Here is a 15,015-nt window from a genome sequence, read left to right as displayed (position 1 = left end):
GTGTGAATTCCTATTCTAATATCTTAAGCTTTTAGAGAGGGCACACTCTTTATTTAGTAATATATATCTTCAACCTCCCTTATTTTGAATTTCATGTAACCAAACTTATTTTTCTTACATAAATTGATCGCTTCCTTTTTGGATGACAATAATTGAGAAACTTATAGGACAAAAATATTGTAGAGCTTCACTGTATGTTTAAAAAACCTCTTTTGTTGTATATAGTAGTCAATGAAGTAGGACAAAACCTCAAATCCCAGCAAAGACAAAATGTTAGGTGAGCTTTTCACATCTATCAAAGTCTTGGTGGACAAAGTTACCACATACATGGGTTTGTGGGAGATAAGAGGTACCACTTTTACCAAAAAATTACAGAGAAAATTTGTAAGCATTTTTTGGTTACACACACACACACACACACACATATATATAGTGGTCTAAAACCTTTTAGAAAGAGAACACCTTATATTAATTAATTAGTCTATATTTCAACAATTTACATATGTTTGTGTGTGTTTACCTATATGCATGTGTGCGCATTTTTGGGTTATATAACGGCAGACAATTGAGGTATTGGGTTTTCTTATTTCTTTTTTAAGAAAACTCAATATCTCAATTGGCAAGAGATGTTTTTTGTGTATTTTTTAAGAACAATTTCCTAGAAATGGTTTTGATTGCTTGTGTTTTCGTGATGATTCCTGCTTGTTTAAGTGAATCCCTTAATTAGTCTATATTTGCTTTAGTGGTTCTGGTGACCGATGGTAGACTATGGTCATGTTCTCGGTCGGGGACATGGACAAGGGTAAGGGTGATAAGTGGGTTTAGGGAGCTTCTAGGATGAGATCAGGTTCCTTCTCAAAAAAATAAAAAAATTCCTTCTCAAAAGGATGAGTCAGGTTCTTGGAACATAGGGACTTCAACAAGAAAGTTAATAAAACTAGTGAAGATTCTCAAGAAGAAGATAATTAATATAGTTTGTGTCCTGGATATTAGACCAAACGGGTAAGGGAACTAAGAGTGGCCTATAGAGTGGTCGTTAGACCGACTTTGTTGTATGGGGCGGAGTGTTGGACGGTCAAAAACTCTCATATCCAGAAGGCGCATGTTCTGTTGCGGAGAAGAGGATGCTGAGGTGGATATGTGATCATACTAAGAGCGAATAAGATTAAAAATGAGGATATTAGTAATAGATGGGAGTGGTCTCTAAGGTTGACAAGATGAGAGAAGCGAGATTGAGATGATTTGGACATGTGAAGAGGTGCGAGAGATTGGTTACACAGGGCACAAAGAAAGGCAAAGGTAGGTCAAAGAAGTATTGGAGAGAGGTAGTAAGACAAGATATGGCCCAACTTCAGGTTACCAAGGACATGACCTTAGATAGGAGGGCGTAGAGGACACGTTTTAGAAGGATATTATTTACTAGTTGTACTATTTAAGTTCTTGTTTTTGGATATTTCTCCGTGTTAAATATTGTGTACAATAATCTATCCTAGTGTTGCTTAGTGTGTTTCAATTATTGCACTATTTGTTGTTGTTTGTTATATTTCTTCATTGTCTTGTTCTCTGGATTAGCTGCACTTGAGTCAAGGGTCTTTCGAAAACAACTTCTCTATCTCCATGAGGTAGTGGTAAGGCCTGTGTATATTCTACCCTCCCCAGACCCTACTTGTGAGATTTCATTGGGTATATTGTTGTAGGGTAAGGGAACTAATGCACGGATGAGGACATGTATAAGTTGTTGTACTCAGGAGGCTCAAGGAATATGAATGGGGATTTTTGACCAAAGTAAATACGTTTTTTTAAATTTTTACAAAACTAGTATAAACGTAGTTCACAGTAACGTTTTAGGTTATATTTTATTCAAAAAAATTGAATAACAAAAAGACAAAAATCTAACAGAGTAAACAAACATAAAACGTTATTGTCAGTAACGTTTTATAATTCGTTACTCTGAAGCACGTTTTACAGCTAAAACGTGACTCACAGTAACGTTTCTCAATGGTGAAAATTGAAATCCAATCTTGTACTCTCATTCATTATTCAAATTTGTACATACCTTCATTTGAAATATATGATTTTCTCTTTTCTTTCTCTTTTCATATAGACAATACTTTTTTTATTTTATATCTGTTTACTCTGTCAGATTTTCGTCTTTTTGTTATTCAATTTTTTTGAATAAAATATAACCTAAAACGTTACCGTGAAGTACGTTTATACTAGTTTTGTAAAATTTTAAAAAAACGTATTATTTTGGTAAATTGATTTTTATAATAGCTTACTTTGGTCAAAAATTCCATTTTAGTTGGTAAGAGCTAAGGAAGCAAGTGGTAGAGATTAAGAGGGTCAACGATAGGATGATGGTGATTTAGTCATTGGAAGGTACACTTTGAACATTATTAGAGCATACGCACCACAAGCAAGCTTGGATGAGGAAGACAAGAGGCACTTATGGGAGGATTTGGACGAGATGGTGCGAGGCATACCGCTTACTAAGAAGTTATTCATAGAAGGAGATTCGAATTGACACATAGAGTCTACTCCAAGGAGTTATGACGATGTGCATGGAGATTTTGGGCTTAGGAACAAGAGCAAAGGAGGAGTCTCACTTTTGGATTTTACCAGAGCTTTTGGGTTGGTGGTAGCCAATTTAAGTTACCAAAGAAAGAGAAGAACTTGGTAACTTTCTGTAGAATAGTGGCTAAGACTCAGATAGACTATCTACTCCTTAGGAAAGATGATAAAGGTCTTAGTAAAGACTGCAAGGTTATGTCAAGTAGAATCTTATGAACCAACATAAGTTATTGGCAACGGATTTGAAGATCAAGGGGAAGAGAAAGAAGAGGATTGTGGTTGACCAACAAAGGGATCAAATGGGGTAGCTTGATTATGGCGAGTGCCTAGGAGATGGAGGGGAAATTGGTGGCTAAGGGGCTAGGAGTAGTAGCAGGGATGCAAACAGTATGTGGGATAGGACTGCTAGTTATATTAGGAAGTGGCTAGAGAGGTGTTGGAGGTTTCGAGAGGTAGATTTGGTGGGCATCAAGAAGACTGGTGGTGGGATTGAGAAGTCTAAGGGAAATTTGAGGCAAAGAAGGTGGCATATGCAAAGTTGGTGAAAAAGTATGGACGAATAGGAAAAGTGGAAAAATAGGGAAAGGTATAAGAATAGCAAAAGAGGAGGCAAAGTGCTATGCAGCAAAAAGGCAACTTTGAAAGAATGTATATAGAATTAGAGGACAAAAGCTATAGAAGTTGTGTAGGCTAACCAAGACAAGAGAGAGGGCCCATGACCTGGACTAAGTGAGGTGTATCCCAGACGGGGACGACAGAGTTTCTAGTCTTTTTCAATGTCCTCTTGGACACAAAAATATGAACCCCCTCATCATCATCTCTGTGATGGGTTTTGTGATATATAAAATAGATACTCTCTTATCAAAAGTTTAGTGATGTAATGCATACGCCTAGTGTGGAAGTAACGTTTGATACATAGGTCATCCCTAACATAGGAAGTTTCAAGTATCTTGGGTCTATTATCTAAGACAAATGGGAGATTGACAATGATGTCTCACATAGTATTGATGTTGGGTGGATGAGATGGCGGCTCGCATCTGGAGTCTTGTATGATAAGAATATGCCACCAAAACTTAAGGCAAGTTCTACAGAGTGGTGGTTAGACCCACTATGTTGTATAGGGCAAAATGTTAGCCAGTCAAGAAGTCTTGTGTTCAGAAGATAAGAGTTATGGAAATGAGGATGTTGTGATGGATGTGTAGCCATACTAGAGAGATAGGCTTAGAAATGAAGATATCCAAGACAAAGTGAGAGTGGGCTTCAGTGGAGGACAAAATGCGAGAAGCCACGCTGAGATGGTTCAAGCATGCGAAGAGGAGATGCACATATGCCACAGTGCGGAGATGTGAGCGGTAGACTATGGACGGTTTCAGAAGAGGTAAAGGTAGGCCGAAGAAGTATCGGGAGAGGTGATTAGAGAGGACATGGTGCAGTTTCAACTGACAGAGAACATGACCTTAGATGTGAGGTTATAGAGAGGTTATAGAGGACACAAATTAGGGTAGAAAGTTAGTAAGTAATAGAGCGTTGTCTCGCTAATCCGTCCATAGTATTACACTTGTAGTTTCCTATACTACGATTATAGTATAACTTTTTTGTAGTTACTGTTCATTTTTTTTCAGAATGCTTTGACATGTTTTCTGTAGTATTTTGTTGTGGCTTATTTTTTTTGAGAAAATATGTTGTGGCTTATTCACTTCTGCTATTTCTTTTTTGCTTTGAAGTGTTTTTCCTTGAGTCGAGAGTCTCTGAAACAGCCTCTCTACCTCCAAAGGTGGGAGTAAGGTCTGCGTACACTCTACCCTCCCCAAACCCCACTTGTGGGATTACACCAAGTATGTTGTTATTGTTTTTGATTACTTAAGAGTTGTTAAATCCAATGGACAAGTTTTTCAATTCATGTAAAATGCCTTTGGTTGCTGAATAATTTCTGTAACACTTAAGATGACATGGAAGAAACCTTGTAATAGAAAGAAGCCTTAGAGAAGTCTGCTAACACAACCTAAGCAGTTAAAAGAAAACAAGAAAAGCGCAAATCAAATCAAGCTAAAACCTCAAACCAAGCAAAATTTATGATGTACCCGAGTGCAACTGCATTAAAATCTGTCCAAGGGAGCTGGAGAGTGCCATAAATGATCCACATTTAGCTGATTCCTTCAATTCTGCAACCTGAAGAAAAACAGATGACGGAGCGTCCAGCATAGCCCTGATGGCAGAGGAAGCTGCAACCCGTGCCTAGAACAAAGACAGTGCCCAATGTTTGTAGCAGAAACACAGTACTAAAATTCAGATGATACTTCACTGTATAGGTTATGAAAAAACTAAACTAACATGTAACTGCAAAATAATTATACTTCTCCTTTAGTTGCAACTACTATTTTTCCTTTTGGAGGAACCCCCTCTATCCTTACCATAGAATGGAGCTGGTGAGAAGTACAAAAATAAATAAAGTAGAAGTACCTTAAGAAATGGATCAAACAGCAAACAACTCATCAGTGTTGCCTCATACCTCCTGCAAATAGCAACAGAAAAAGGGGGAAAAAGCAAGGGCAGGTACACCAAACAAAGTAGGAAAAGTCAAATCAGAGACATGAGTAAACATCATTGTATAAATTACTTGACAGGAATCAGGATATATCAACTCACTGAACAAATGAAAAAACAAAATCTTAACCTTGGCTGTAGGACATCACTAGATGGTAAGAGCATTGTCCACTGAGCCGTAAATGATTTTGGATCAGCTAGGCAAAGGTCCTTCAAAGAAAATTTGATTATTCAATAAAATTGGCATTATACACAGCCAAAAGAACAAAGAATCATGTTTTTCCTTGAGATGTCCATGTCAACTATGGACAATTAATTGCCATCTTGCTCCCACCACACAAGGCTTTGTAATTCATCAATCAAATAGCTACTGGTGGACTTAATACAAGAAGCAAATTAATCTATCACCAACTTAAATGAATAAAAACACATGTATGAAAATTATGGCACAAGCATACAATTACAATACAAGATATTGATGGCATGCTCTTTACTTATCAAAGGAAAAAAATTGATATTGCTAACTACTCAAATAAGTACATGAAATAAAGAATTGTACAAATAGATGATATTGTGACCCATGAAGCACTTTGAGCCATCCTATCAGCTAACTTGCAAAACAAAAGTATATGTACAAATCAGAACCGTCAAAAATAGTCTGATTCTAATCAGGTCAACTGTGTCCCACATTTGCACATTTGACACTTGTTCATCAAGAAAAGAAACGAGGAGGATGAGAGAAAGGCATAACTTTGGAATATGTTCCAAACCATTTGTTATACATAAGGTAAAGTTTTATATACCTCAAGAGTATGCTGACATGTACAACAGAGTACATCAATGAAGATCTTACAAGTTGTGTAGAGAATGTGTTCCAAACTTTTAATAGTGGTAACCTACTCAGTTTTACTCTGGCATTTGAAAATTTTACTTAGAGGAGAGATCCGCAATTGTAACATAAATGATTTGACAGAAATTTCCAAATTGAAACACCACATGGTACAGGGAGTAAAGTCAGAATTAAAGCAACCTCGTAGAGGTAGCAAGACTGTAAAGAAGATCAAGAAATCCAAAATGCTACATTATAATCACTCATACCTACCAATGAAATTAAGGAGAAGGACAACCAGGAAACCTTTATTGATTCATTTTGTAGGTATCAATTAGATGTAACCGAACAAACTCAAAGGACATTCAATTCCTATGTATCTTTATATGACTAATAGAAAACAAAATCAACAGAACAGTCTGCCACTCATGCAATAAGCCATCCCAAATACTAACACTATCCAAAATGGGACTTCCATAATAAATTCAGGTACATTGTACAGTTGTTTCTCCTCCATTTTAACAATCAAAGTAAGCTTTGGATAGAAGTGATAATCAAAGATTCTTAGGACACCGTGACAGAACAACACTCCAGACGCAAAGTACCACAGAATGTTGATCACTTGATCTTAGTCAAAGAGCAGCACATTCAGAATCTTGAAGATCAATCACTATCTCATTAAGAATATTGAATAAGTCAATAGCTAGAAACTGAATAGAGTCTCCACTTTCCACTGTCAAATTACTTGGTACATTTTCTTCTTGTTATTTTTGGTATGTCAAATAATTCATTACAATACATCAAGTTGGTGTCGGAAGTATACATCACTCAAACTAATTGATCCACTGGACTCTCCAATTTTCCAGCTATCTGTACATTTTAGTAGTCAGAAAAATTTGCACTGTCAAATTCCAAGTAGATTTACAAGTTTTTGGGTAAGTTAAACATTTCATTACTATATACGTACCAAGTTGTTGTCAGAAATATATAAAAGATTATTTGTATGACTCAAACCAAGTCATCCAATGGCATCTCACAAATTTGCTAACTAGTCTACACAACAAGTATTCTGTTTTTGCACCGAAACATTGCTGCACGGTAATTGAAACTGTGTGTACATTTTCTTATTGTTGCACATGTATTCTCATTTATTATTTTTCAATTTCATTAATATATATATATATATATATATTCACACACATACGTGTGTGTGTGCGTTCTTTCATTCTGTTGTTAGCAAATCTAATAAAGTCATAAAGTTCCAGAAGTAGGATATGGGAAGAAAAGAGTCTCTTTCACAAATTAACTGGAATTCAAACCATTCAAAAACCCAACTATCAACAACAAGAACCATAAAGCTTTTGAGTAGAACCTTCCAGAATCACCACGAATAAGACATCTTTAGACTTTGATGTGATGTTCAGTACACAAAAGATCAAGCAAGATGTAAGATATTCATACCATGAAACAAATTGCAAGAAATAAGTTAGTTTAGAAATACCTGGATACAGATGATCGCAGCTAATCTAGTCTTTCCATAGAGTGTATTGCAAGTACTCCTCCCTGATCCATCACTATCACTGTTTTCTGAATCAGATGACATCATTAGTGATTTCTCATCCTTCAACTGAAAATTTTGCAGATTTTTATTCCGTAAGTGTGGAGGCATATATCGGCCTGTTTGTGATGTTGTTGATTCAGTCAAATCTGTCTTCGTGCTCACAGAAGTAATCTGCTTCTTATCAGTGATGGCAATCATACTGTGTGATTTATTAGCAAGGCCATAATGAATAAAATTCCTCAAAGCCACAACAAGGCCTGCCACCTAAGAAATGTACATGGATAACAATTTCGCAAGTTGCAGCCTATTAAAAAACAGATTTAACCTATCAAAGAAAAAAAGGGAAAGCAAGAATATTTTCAACATCAAAGAACAGAGTGCAGTCCTTACATGGCCAGACAACAGTCCCTTGGAATCTGTAAGAACCAAGTGCAGACAATGTAGAAGCGAGGTATAAAACCTGGAGAAAAGATCTTCCACTATGTTATCGATAAGAAGATCAAGACATTATAAAATTATATATACACATAAGCAAATACTAAGCAAGAAACAAACAATCCAGCCCTGCACCCTGTCCCCCCTGAAAGAAAGAAAAGTACAGAGCAACAGGATAAGAACATACCGGGCAGTGGCTCCATCTTCCTTAACAAGCCCCTTAGATGCCACCGTTTCCAAAATGTTTCTAAGGATCTAATTGACAACATAAACTCCCAAATAAAAACCTATAAGTCAATTTTAGGAGGCACAGGAAGCTGTCTAAAGTAGAATACCCACCTCAATTGTTGATTGCCAAGTGTCAACTGGTAAAGAAGATCCATATCTTGAATATAGTTCGCCAATCATTGTAAAAGCTACTATTTCAACTTCCCATAAACTGTTGAAACCAGATATGTTCTTCTTGCCTCTTGAATTTGACAAATTACTTGCCTCTGGTTGAAGACTGGAAACAATTCTGAGCAGGAAATTTAGCAGCTGCATGTGTTCAGCTAACAAACCTGTTCTCTCAGTTGCAGCCAAAAGACATCTGAAAATAGTAGATGGCAATACAAGAATCAGAAACATCAACAATCAAAAGCTCAAATGTGGTGTATTCAAAATAACAGGATTTGTTCTAATGAATAAGTGAATGACTAAAAACCTTAAAATAAATTCGGAAGTAAGGCACAGCGAAAAAAGTAAGAGACAAAGGCATAATAAAGAATTCAAGCAGAAACCAAATAAGTAAGACTAAGCAAGTGATGCCTCTATTCCAAATTTGATTAGTGACGAGACTGATGATGTCATCTGAAAAGTACAGATTAAAGGATGAAAGAAAAGATGGAAAGAAGGATAGAGAATAGACAAAGATAAAAACAAAAAAGGACAGAGAACAGACCTTGAAGTCTCAGAACATTGTTTTATGGCTATAGCCACAGAAACATCAGCAGAATTAGCTTTCTCAAGAGTTTCAACTATGCTCCTCAAGGAGTCAAATAAAACAGGCCAAGAACTAGAACTCATTTTTCAAAAACCAGGATTATTGGCATAGTATATCTGCAAAACAGCAAAACAAAATAGTCAATATAAAGTCACGTTTCAAAGGAACTTCTCTTTGTATGATAAGATGAGAACAAAATAAAGAGAGAAATCTCAAAAGTCGGACTCATGGCAATGAAGATATTTATCTCTTGATAACATTATCCACATTATCATGCGCTTTCTTGAGTTAATCAAGCATCAATTTTGTTCTTCATATGGGGAGAATCTTTTGGATTTTCATTTCTTCAAGAACCTTAATGGTGAGACAGAAGGCCTTGCTGCCCTTTCCATTTGTTAGGTCCATGTCCTAGATCAACTCCCAGAAATATTTTAGCTAACCCCTTTTGGTCTTGGAGTATCTATAGTTTTCCTTTTTAGCTTTATTTATTTGAAAAACTAAATGCCCTTTTGTAAGACTTTTAGTGCAATGCCCTTACCCTAGTTCATGAAAGACTCAACATGACAGACATGTTGTCAACTAATAGGCCTAACATGGCATTATATCTTGATGAGTGATTGGCTCTGCTGAACTAGCAGTACGGAAAATCTGCTACCATTAGTTCTAGCAATGCTCCTGACACATTATCTGTGGCAACATTTACCAGGCATATCTGGTGACAATTAGTTCCCAAACCATTAATCATCTCACTGTTGTTACAAACTTATAGTGCTTCACTTATCAGGAAAAAAAAAGAATTATAAGGCTCCAACTTCAGATAGGACTGGGAGGCCCTTCATGGATCTTCATACACGGAACTTGAACTCGCTTCTAGAAAGTGTTATGTAGACTGGTTTTTTTCCGGTGGCACAAAGACAAAGGTCTTTTCAAGCATCATTTTTTTCCTGTTAATGCCGATATCCAGGCCTACATGCGTACCCCTCGAATATTCCACCGGATACTTGCTACCTCCCACCAACACAGGTACTGCTCTATTTCTCCCACTGTCTTCATGACGTAACTGACAAATTCAGTAAGAAAATCATTGACCTTATACACTAATCTTACTTTTCCTACTTAATCAAGAAGATTTTCTCTTCTTCATACCACCTCTTCTTCTCTCCATTTCTCAAGCTTTTCATTACAAATTCACAAGATATGGAAGAGAGTAGCTCATTACTCAATTACAGATCCCACAAACACCCCATTTTTATAATAACATACATTAACTCTGACTATCTATCTATCCAATACATGCATCACATTAAAACTTGTCATACTTCCAAAACAAACGGATTATCTCATAAGCTAGAAAATAAGCGACCCACTTCATCAAAAAAATATCTACTAAGATAGAACTCATGTATACCCCAAGCATACTCAATGTCACTAGGTAAATTTCCCGCGCTTCGCGCGGTGGTGAACTACATCAATAATCTTTTCCGAACATTTGATATAAGTATTTTCGAGTGGGTACAACCCTACGATAAATTGTCAAGAATATTTTATCCAAAGATGAAATGGAATATTTTTTTAATCTTAAAACCAAAAAGATTTTATTCTAAGTGTTTATGCATTTTGTTATTAATTCTTCATTTTACAGTAGTTATTCATCACCAAAGTCTTTAGAAAAGATATGTAATTGTTTCATTCTCTATATTTGTATTTTCAAAAAGTGGTACAAACATTTTCATCAATTGCGAGAGTTTTTCTCCTATTCAAGGCCTCTACATACAAAATCATATATTATACATCTTATATAATTAGTTGTGTACTTGATAAGTTAATTAAAATCTAAAAACACATCTCTTGGAGTTCAATGAAATAACGTATGTCTCTCAAATACTTGGATAAATGATGTCTTGGCAAGTCCCTTATTCAAAATCATTCCCAGTCGATGACACTACTTTGATAGCCAAAAGGCATATTTTGTTGTTTATGTTTCGATCAATATGGTTAAAACTTTATTTTTGCAACTTTTAATCTAATGTTTATAAGGAGATAATTATTTCTTTAATATTTGATTAATATGGATTCATCCTACTTTGAGGGGTAATTCATTGATTCCAATCCAACATTTGAACCCCAAACTTTTGATTAAGGTTGTGTACAATACTTACCATCCCACGACATTCCTTTATTTTTTGGATGTCACTAATCGACTGTATGCATCGAAATAGAAAGTTGAATAACTAAAACTCCAAGGTAGTGTGGAGCCGCCATAACTTCTAAACACTCAAAAGTCCCTCCTTGGACATCCCATGGATCTTTTAGCCAATGAAAACTCTATAAAGATCGAAGTCATTTATTTTACAAGTTTAAGAATTCTAATCTACATGACACCAATAGTGTATTGATTACATCAAACTCTTGATTAACATATCTTTACTTCAACATAATGATCAAAAGCATAAACATAAACAACAAAGTTTAAAACATGTACTCAAAAACAACAATTAATAACAAAAGCATAAATTAATGACTGTAAAAAACATATCAGGATCTATAGTAATAGAATGAAACAAAAAGGAAAAAATCGAGCCCACTGAATGCACATTGTCCCCTTAAGAAAATTATTCTCTTCTAGTACCCGAGGTTTAAAGGAATAGATCGTCTTAGGTAGAACGATTCTATTCACCAGTGTATTGATACAAAAATAATGGTGTCAGTGAGCCACTTAACAGGAGCAAAGTACACGAATATTTAATTGTGCAGAAGAAGAAGAAGTAGTTCAGAATTTTCGTTGTTTTAAAATGAGAGGAAATCCCTCTATTTATAGACAACAAAGGGTAGTGTGAGTAAATGCTTATCGTGCCTTATCGGAAAGGTCGCAACTCTTTGGAAAAGTCACAACTTTTTATAAAAATCACAACTTTTCATAAAAGCCGCAACTCTTCATAAAAGTTGCAACTCTTCATAGAAGTCGCAACTCTTCGTAAAAGTCGCAACTTTTCACAAAAGTCGCAACTTTCATAAAAGTCACAACTTTTCATGGAAGGGAAGGCTAATTTTGGAAATAAATAAATTAAAAGGGAATCCTGGTTTGTGGTGGCGCCACGTAGGTGGACCTAGGGTTCTCTTTTATATATATATATATATGATATATGATATATGATTGCTTGAAAATGAAAATCCAATTGCCTCTTAAGTTGTCCCTCTACCCAAACTTTGGGGGTGATTTAATTAGGCGTTGAATTTAATAGTTGTATTCAACAGATGCACTATAAATGTAGTAGCAAAAGAAAATATTATGATAATAATTGAAAGCTAATTTGACAGAAAATAATAGAAGTCTTTTCAGTTTAATAGTTAAATGAATTCAAATACCTGAGACTGGTAGTATTTGTTTAAAATAATAATATTAGTAGTAAAATGTGTCAAGGTAGGTTAAGATTTGCGTACACATCACCCTCCCCAGAACCCACTTGTGGGATTACTGTGGTATGTTGTTGTGTCAACCAAGAGTGCCTTGTCACTTGAAATTGAGGGAGTAATATACAACCTTCAATCAATCAACTATGTTTTGATCTCATATTAGTGGAATCGCCTACATGAGTTCTGTATATCTATTCATCTATGTTTGGGTCCATGTTATCAAAATGCTGCACAATGCGGTTTTTAAGGCACAGCTCATAAGAAATGGCTTCATAAGAAGACAACTAGCTCTTCAATACTTCCAAGTTCTCAATGTTCTCTAGGTTTCATCAAATTTATCCCAAACAGTTTAGGAACAAACACAAATGAGGTCTGTAGATGCAAGGAGTTGAGCAACATTACTAATTATAAGTATTGGATCTAAGCATTATTCAAAAAGAAAATCCCGCAAAACATATAACTAAACTAGACTAGACAATATGCAATACACCAATGGTGATCCAACTGCCAACATGAACCAGGGTTTATAACATTGTTACATAGTTCAAATTTATAAAAGAGAAATATCATAATAGTGTCATAGAGTTTAGAATTATATAAGTAGAACTCTAGGAGAGAAAAAGGCAAAAAAAAATCTCACAGTTTTTTAATGGTCCGTCCCAATTTATGTGATGTAATTTGACTTAGCATAAAATTTAAGAACGAAAGAATTGTTTGAAACTTACGGTCTAAAATAAGTCATAGATACTTTTGTGCTATAAATCATTTCATTAAGGATAGAATTGACATTTTAAAGTTAAATTGTTGCAAAATATAGGAATGTGTCATTATGTTTCTAGGACCGACTAAAATGGAAAACAAAAAATGAGTCATATAAATTAGGACATGGAAGGTAATTAAAAAAAACACCTAAATTATCATATTTTTGTCAGTCTCATAGCTCAACTATCACTCCTATGTATTTTTTTTTTGAAACTGGTAAGATTGTAGTCTTCAACATTAAGGGCATGCTGGCCACCACCAAAAAGTGTCAGTTACAAGCATCCTATCAAATCTACAATCTGGTCTGTATCTACTATACACAACTGTTTACGCCAAAAAAGTAAGGATACTATACAATTCCATTTGACCTTGTGAATGGAATTTGATGTATTTTCAAAACATCTACCATTCCTTTCCTTCCAAACTGACCACCATATACATGATGGTATTAACCTCCACCATCTCCTCTGGCTCTTGCTGCCTCCTCTCCTATGTATTAAAATACATCTAAACTATCACCTTTTCCCCAGTTTCATACCTCAACTATCACTCCTTTGTATTAAAACACGCCTCGATGATGAGTTGGTCTACACACCCTTATTGTCGATTCGAAACAATAATTGGCCAACTCGGCATCCATATGTGTTTAAGTACAAATTGGGTAGTAAATTAATAGAACATTTGATAGTTAGGTACCAAAAAATGATAGTTTAGATGTGTATTTGATTAGAAATTAACAACTATCAGTCCTTTGTATTAAAACACCTAAATTATCATATTTTGTCCGTTTCATACCTTAACTATCACTACTATATATGTAGATGATGAATTGGTCTACATGCCCCTATTGTCGATTGGAAAAAAAAATTTGGCAAACTCAACATCCATATGTATTTTAGTACAAATTGGGTGATATCTTAATAGAACACTTGATAGTTGGATACCAAAAAAGTGGTATATTTTTGACGAAAAATTAACAATATTTCGACTAGCATGGTTACCTAGAACAATGTTGAAGGAAAGAAAAGGGACATTTTGGATAGAAGAATTCGAACCTTGTAGAGTCCCGAACAAGCCCAAACTCATTATAGCCAAGTTCCAAACAGTCCGACCCGAATTCAAATTCGTTTTGGCACTACTTCTTCCTCACCTAAGTGATAATCACTCTAACTGGCCGGTGAAGTTGCTCCAATTTACCTCAGAATTATAATTGGCTTATTCCAGCAACTCTTAAATAAGCAACCCAACCCTCGCAGTGCCCTTCGTTCGTTATCTGGATCTTGCAGTTAAAGAGACAGAAAGAGAAAGGAGGAAACAGAGATTCTGTACACTGTTGGCTATGGCGGAGTTGCGGTGGTCTTTAGAGAGACGTGAAACTGAAGTTGTGGCAGCGTCTGGTGGCGCTCGAGAGGAGGAGAGATTCAACTTCTTTGTTTTAATTTTTTTTAGAATTAATTAAAATAATAGTAACAAAGAAGTATATTGAAAACATATTAAATTTGATGTCAATTATTAATTTCATTTCTAAATTATTTGTACTTTTAAAAAATATTAATATTTTACTTAATTAAATGAACTTAAATAAAATACATGTCTAAATTTTTATCAAGTTTAAGAGTATTTTTTAACACTTTTCTCGACTTTTTTATTAATAATCTCATGCTTTTATAAAAGTTTGAAACTTGCTACGTCACGTGGAAGATTGGAATTGTATCTAAATTTAGTAAGCCAAGTAAAGGGATGGCTGTCAGGGGCGGACCCACGTGTTGTTCAGGGGTTCACCCGAACCCCCTCGATAAAAAATTACACTATATATATAAGGTGAATTTTCTGGATTTATGTGGATATATATATTTTGAACCCCCTCATTAACAAGGTGAAGGAGATAGCCCAGCGGCAGCTCCCTTCAATATTAAG

The 15,015-nt window shown here is 35.2% G+C and overlaps 1 protein-coding gene across 2 annotated transcripts in view; it reads right to left on the bottom strand.

Annotated features, from left to right (window-relative positions):
- LOC125824294 (uncharacterized) overlaps positions 1–14,459 on the bottom strand; it is a 33,286-nt gene extending 18,827 nt beyond the window's left edge. Inside the window, exons 1-9 of one of the 2 annotated variants that reach the window (XM_049503642.1) lie at positions 14,154–14,459; positions 8,881–9,038; positions 8,280–8,529; positions 8,128–8,195; positions 7,896–7,965; positions 7,446–7,769; positions 5,246–5,325; positions 5,032–5,083; positions 4,653–4,806 (exon numbers count right to left, since the gene is read on the bottom strand). In XM_049503642.1, coding sequence (XP_049359599.1) covers positions 4,653–4,806; positions 5,032–5,083; positions 5,246–5,325; positions 7,446–7,769; positions 7,896–7,965; positions 8,128–8,195; positions 8,280–8,529; positions 8,881–9,005 — 1,123 coding nt within the window. In that variant the 5' untranslated portion in view covers positions 9,006–9,038; positions 14,154–14,459. The remainder of the gene's footprint in view (positions 1–4,652; positions 4,807–5,031; positions 5,084–5,245; positions 5,326–7,445; positions 7,770–7,895; positions 7,966–8,127; positions 8,196–8,279; positions 8,530–8,880; positions 9,039–14,153) is intronic. The other variant, XM_049503643.1, reaches the window with a different exon arrangement.
- Between the last annotated feature and the right edge of the window lie 556 nt (positions 14,460–15,015).

This window comes from Solanum verrucosum, unplaced genomic scaffold (assembly GCF_900185275.1).
Source record: "Solanum verrucosum unplaced genomic scaffold, falcon-dt-bn FXZP01000022.1, whole genome shotgun sequence".
Classification (NCBI taxonomy): Eukaryota; Viridiplantae; Streptophyta; class Magnoliopsida; order Solanales; family Solanaceae; genus Solanum; species Solanum verrucosum.
This window is presented reverse-complemented; position numbering and strand designations above follow the sequence as displayed.